The sequence below is a fragment of the Suricata suricatta genome, chromosome 9 (genome assembly GCF_006229205.1).
Source record: "Suricata suricatta isolate VVHF042 chromosome 9, meerkat_22Aug2017_6uvM2_HiC, whole genome shotgun sequence".
In the NCBI taxonomy this organism is placed as follows: Eukaryota; Metazoa; Chordata; class Mammalia; order Carnivora; family Herpestidae; genus Suricata; species Suricata suricatta.
In genome coordinates this window covers 104,656,690-104,662,719 of record NC_043708.1, presented here as the reverse complement: position 1 = coordinate 104,662,719, position 6,030 = coordinate 104,656,690, and the positions used below count along the sequence as shown (strand labels likewise).

The following is a 6,030-nucleotide window of genomic DNA, read 5'->3' as shown; positions in this document are numbered from 1 at the left end:
AAATAGTTCTATTTAGTTCTCCCTAAATTACTCCAAATTTCTGAAATTTACCATTCGTCTGGGTGTTTTGTAACTACCCCCAAGGATAAATTTTTTTTAAATGACTTTGCTTTCAAAAATGCAATTAACTTAATAAAATCTTAACACAAAACTGCCATCAGGTCTTTAAAATTTCAGCCCATTTCCCATCACCAATAAGTGTATGGATATGTACCATTTCAGCTAATTGCTTTTATAAACAGTCACCAAATTTATTCTTTTGGGTCTTTGTAGATCTTTTTTTTTAATGGTTTTTGTTTTGTTTCGTTTTATTTTTGAGAGACAGCGACAGTGCGAGCAGGAGAGGGTCAGAGAGAGAGGGAGATACAGAATCTGAAGCAGGCTCCAGGCTCTGAGCTGTCAGCAGAGCTGGATGCGGGGCTCGAACCCACAAACCGTGAGATCATGACCTGAGCCAAAGCCGGACGCCTAACCAACTGAGCCACCCAGGCGCCCCAAGATCTTAATTGTTCTTACAGCTTTATCTGCATGCTATTTTAACTTTTAATAAGTCTGAATGTCATTCATCTTACTACATTTACTTTAACCAGAATCTTTTTTTTTTTAATAGTATGGTATTGGAGATTTAGACAATAAGAAGTTTCAACATTACCCTTGGACTTCTCATCCAGGTAAATGGCACAAGGGCTTTAAAACATTCTCATTTAAAATCCTGGCAGTAGAACGTTTAGAGTCAGACTGCAATTAGAATTCATCACTTTTGGATCTGCCAATGGTATTATCTCCACCTATTTCCTAAAATCCTCTACTTTTTTTTCCAATGTCATAGAAAAGATTTTTCCCCTTCCAAAGAATTCTATGGGTGGGTGTCTCTACTTTCTCTTTAAAGAGTCGATTTAAATTGTTAATACCTAACTAGAGAATATATATATTTATAGGTTATAACCATTTTTTATCTGTAATTTAACCTAATTCTGGGGGGGGGGGGATGGTGTATGCTTCATGCATTTGTAGTTCCCACTGGCTAACCCGAGCATGCAATATATAATGATGTATGAAAAGCTTTGCCTCTTGACGGCAATGATTCATCTTAAAGAATCAGAAAGAAAAAGTGGTTTGCAAAAGTTTTATTTTAAAGGGTCAAAAATAAATATTGTACATACACACAAGAGAAAATCCACTGATACTTAATGTTCTCCAAGGCCCACCCTTCAATACATGGCACCTTCATCTTCTTTATTTAGAAAATAAACTGTTATTGGTCCATAACTGGTATGCACAGTTTCTGTGACTCTAGCAAATAACCAGGATCCAAGTCCGTACAATAAAGTTGGAATACCTAGAAAACAAATGAATACATTTTTATAAACATCAATACTTATTAACCGCACATCAATATATTTGTTGTGGCACAAATCACAAAGAACTCTTCAGCAATGTCAACAAATTATAAAGTTATATAAAGATATGAGTAAAGATGGACTCTAATTACCTAAGAGCTCTATTTCATCTGTTTGTGGAACTGTATGAGACTAGAGATCTTTAAAACTATTGATAAAACCGGTTTAAACTGGAATTCAAAGCACTTTACAAGCACTAATTCAGTACTTCCAAGTAACTATGAATAATTTTTAATTCTTTTTGCAAGTAAACAAACAGAATATTCATTAATTTAGTTGGAGATGCTCCTGATTATTGGCCTTGAGCTTAAATTACTAGGTCAACTTTACTGTGTGTTAAGTTAAATAGTAACACTGATGGCTAAAGTAATTTTTTGTACAACTTAAAAGAAACTGGGTCAAAGAGCTGTCTTCAAATCCTACGGCAAAACGTAACTCTAAGGAAGATTTTAGTATAACAAGCATGAGAAATATTCCCATTAGTGTTTTTACACCTGATTTGAAAACAACCTTGTTTCAACCTATTTGGAATAGGTATTCAGTAGCTTCCAACAACGTGTTTCTTCTTAGGAGTGTTTCCATTTGATAAGATCTTGATGTTATATTTGAGATTAGTGGCCATTTGTGATTCATGGAACTAAACACACTAATCACAGATAATGGATTAAGTGCTCATGCATACGAAACTATAGTGGACACAAAAACTTTCACAGTTCCTATCTTTTTTAAGGCACTTATATAAATTCAATAACTGTTGACCTATTAAAAACATGTATAAAACCAACAGGCATCTGAATCAATAACAAACTTTGTATGCTCTACACAGTGTTAATTTTAGTGTTCCCATGTAGGAGTTGGACAGAAAATGACAATTTAAAAGAAGAGCTGTCCATTTGGAAAATCCTTCCTTCTAGTTAATAGGAAAACCACATGCTCAGGACTAATCACACTGCAAATTTTTTTCTTATTTTTCTGCAAGAATATATCTGCTGTGTTATGCTTTTTTGAGTAAGTGCATTGGACCACTTTGTGCTTTTTCCCTGAAGCTGCATTCCAGCCACTGTGATGCCAGAGATTAATCAGGGGAAGCGTCACTCTCTGGCAATGAGAACAGGAAAAAAATGCCCATTCAGGCTGGCACCTCTATTTTTAGGAATATACTGGGTCACAGTTTGTCACTATCACAGGGTTCCCTGGAACTCCCATGAAATCTTTGACTGTATACTGCCTTCTTTGCCTTGGTATTACCCAAAAGAATCTCTAAATGCTGCAAGGGAATGTCACAAAGAAGCCACAAAAACTAGCATCATAAAGCTATTTATAAAAAATTTTATCAGAAAGAAAATAAAGGCAAGTAGAGTGTGGTTAGGGAAGTGTACAGGCAGAAGTGAGTGAAGAATAGAAGGATAAGTTGAAATAAAAAATTAAATACGGCATCACAACTTTAAAGCTGAAAAAAATAGGTTCTAGAAACAAATATTAATTTTTAAAAATATACCGACAGTAAAATATGTAAGATATTCCTTTTAAACCAATGCTAAGGACATAAATTTAAGGAGTGGCTGGTGAAACTGAAATCTTGTTTTATAGTACTTATCAGTTTCCAGTTAAAATATTGGCATGTTTTAAAAACCACACAAATCAATGGTCAGTATTTTTTCAGCTAAGATGGAGAAGTGATATCAAAGATTACAAGCTTAATAATAACTACATTATCTCTCACTAAGAAACAGCTAGGAACCACACTGTCAGTAATGTTGTTTGATAGGGGCCAGAGTTGTGATACAGAAGTGAAAAATTATATATTTTTTTCTTGCAGTCTATTTAATGCAGTCAAGCTAATAAACTAAATGAGAAGATTTGCCACTTACATATTTAAAACATAAAAAAATAATTTTATGGCACACATGCAATAAATTCTATAAAATTCTGTGAGAAATTAATTTTTTCCCTGACTGAAATGTAACATCAAAATGAACATGAAAGTCAGTTCTTTGCATAATAGTTCATTTTGAGTCAGCTGAACAGTAGGTAAACCACTGTCAAATTAAGCACTTAAAAAAAATTAGAACTTCTTAGCAAGTCTCCGATTACCCATTCATTCCAATGGTAAGTTGCTTTTCTTAAATCTCAATCTACTTCCCAGCAGGATACCCAGACTGATAAACCATCAGTAAAATGTCAGCTTCCACTAAAGGGAAGGCAGAGGAGAAAGGGAACAAATGGTAAAAGAGAAATCTTTATTATTTACAAAATGGAAAAATGAATTACTCTGATAATTACTAATTTAGAAGGGAATCTGAGGAATGAAATCTTAAGTATTTTTATTAATAGAATATGTACTTGATAAGCCAGGGGTGCAATTGTACATCACAGAACAGGGAAGAATCTATTATCTAATTCCCTACCGTAAGACAAAAATACAAAGTAAACATTACCAAAGTGGTGAATACACTATTCTTTAAAAAGTCCAGAAAAAAATATCCCCTTTATCAGTAAAAACCAATTCGTATTAAAGCATGCATGAAAATAAAGTTTTCCTTTTTGTTTAACTTAAAACTCTTATTCCCATGTAGGCAGAATTTTTAGAATTTCCCAAAGACCATTAAATCACTCTTCAGCCTTCTCTTCCACATAAACAAAACAAAACAAAAAACTACAACTGTTGTTTCTTTCCTCAAAAGGTTCCACTTCTCTATGTGAGAATGTTCTGTGTATTCTAATTTTCTTTGGATTTCTTTGTATCTATATGCAAAAGAGAAGCTCCAAATCATTAAGGTGTTCTTAAGGTGTTAAGTTTTAAAAGAAAACTTTCTTTAAAAGGCCTTTGGCTCGTGGTTTATCTATAATCTTCCAACTATACTTTTCCTAACCTGTACCTCTTACCATTTGGGAAGAATGATGGCCTCTGATTCTGAAAATGCTAAAATAAACTTCTTCTTGAATCTAGTTATCACTCTAATTTTTCCAAATAATTTTGAATTGAATCTTCTAAGTGAGCTCACCTTCAACTTTGAATCAGCGTCAAAATTAGTGGGCATGCTCTATATCCTCCATCAGCCAAACAGACAAATCTTTAAAGGTATACACATTGCTAAATAAATACTCTTCTCCTTGGTGGACTGACTCAGGACAGTACACCAATGGCTCAAAAATCCCATTAGAGGCATATGTGCTATTATAAGCACAGTTACATACATACCATATTTAAATTTAATGAGCTTTCAGATTATATAATACCAATGCAGATACACAGGGGTTTAGCTCTAATTCTAGTTTTAAAAAACTGGTTGGGTAACATAGTTCAGCTGCCAGGTCCAGATTTTGAATTACTAAAATCTGGATTAATATGATAAAATTTATTAATAGGTACAAAACATCTTGAGGCGTATTTTTCACTGACCTAGAAAAGATATACCCACGTCAATGTTCATGCCGCTTCTGTCATTAGCCAAAAGAAAATAAACATCAAGAGTAAATACTCTCAAAATTAGAATATTCCCATGAAAACTCATAAATATTAAAGATGTAGAGTCTTAATTATCTTTAGGCTAAGCACCTGAGGAACCTGATATGACTGGTGAAAACCGGTAGTCTTTTCAGTAAAATGCACTTGGTGGGATTTCACGTAGAGCAAACAATGAAACTTAGAAAGTAGCTGCATTTTTTAAAATAATGAATGCACTCAAGAGAATGATGGTCAAGAAGGAATCCTGCCATGCAACAAGGCATTTCTTAATTTCAGAGCCACTTTCCAATGGGGACGTTTCCTTACACCCTCTTACTGACTGCCCAACCTAGGGGTCCTGTCCGTCAAGAGCTGCAGCAGGTGGGGACAGAATGAATGCCTCCTCCCCAGCAGTGACGCAGGGTAGTCCCTCGACACAGACCTGGGCTAAAGCCTCACTTTCCAAGGAAACGGTTCAATAACAACTACTTAGTCCCGACAAGCACCTACAGGGGAGTGGGGGCCGCAGGGAGGGGGGCGGGGCGGTAGGAATACAAAAGACCAGGGCCAACGCCAGTCCTAGAAGGCAGCTGAGTGGCTGGGACGCAGAAGCAGGGTTGGGGGAAACCCAACAGCGCTGGGCGAACCAAACGCGCAGGGCGCGTGCTCCGGGGAGAGCCCGAGTAGGGCCGAGGCACTGCTCCCCTGCGCTGACGTGGCCTGACCTTGGGCCGGGGTCTCGACCTCTGAGCGACGTTTGTCAGCGTGCTTTGCAAACAGTGATCCCATTGTCAGCGGGGCGTGTTTCACCGGCCCAGGCCACTCACCCAGGTTGACGACCTTGAGCGCTGTGAAGAACCGGTCCTGCCCGGCCAAGTCCTGCCAGGGGGCCTTGGAGCAGTGGTACTTGATGAAGGGGAAGCAGCCGGTACGCAGGACGTGGTAGTTGGCGCCCTGCACCGGCCAGTTGAAGTGCGAGAGGCCGAACTGGTCGTTGCGGACAGCGCTGTAGGGCACGCAGAAGGAGGTCCAGTGCGGCAGCCGCCTCTGCAGCAGGTGCCGCGTCAGCACCTCGGAGGCGCGGGGCTTCGGGCGGGAGGCGGCGCCCGAGGCCCAGGGCCCGCACAGCAGCAGCCGGAGCGCGGCCTCGTGGGCCCTCCGCAGGGGCTCCATGGCCGGCCT

At 38.3% G+C, this 6,030-nt stretch overlaps 1 protein-coding gene across 1 annotated transcript; it reads right to left on the bottom strand.

The window, feature by feature from the left end:
* Positions 1–1,112: 1,112 nt before the first annotated feature.
* Positions 1,113–6,024, bottom strand: C9H15orf61 (chromosome 9 C15orf61 homolog). The gene is made up of 2 exons (XM_029951628.1): positions 5,676–6,024; positions 1,113–1,339 (listed from the first exon to the last, which is right to left on the bottom strand). The coding sequence occupies exons 1-2, from the start codon at positions 6,019–6,021 to the stop codon at positions 1,212–1,214; spliced, it is 474 nt and encodes a 157-aa protein (XP_029807488.1). The 5' UTR covers positions 6,022–6,024; the 3' UTR covers positions 1,113–1,211.
* Positions 6,025–6,030: the final 6 nt, after the last annotated feature.

Excerpts from the sequence above, each read along its gene's own strand:
- C9H15orf61 (XM_029951628.1), bottom strand. The coding sequence starts at position 6,021 with ATGGAGCCCCTGCGGAGGGCCCACGAGGCCGCGCTCCGGCTGCTGCTG. Across the intron at positions 1,340-5,675 it reads GCTCAAGGTCGTCAACCTGG|GTATTCCAACTTTATTGTAC; the intron begins GTGAGTGGCCTG and ends TTTGTTTTCTAG.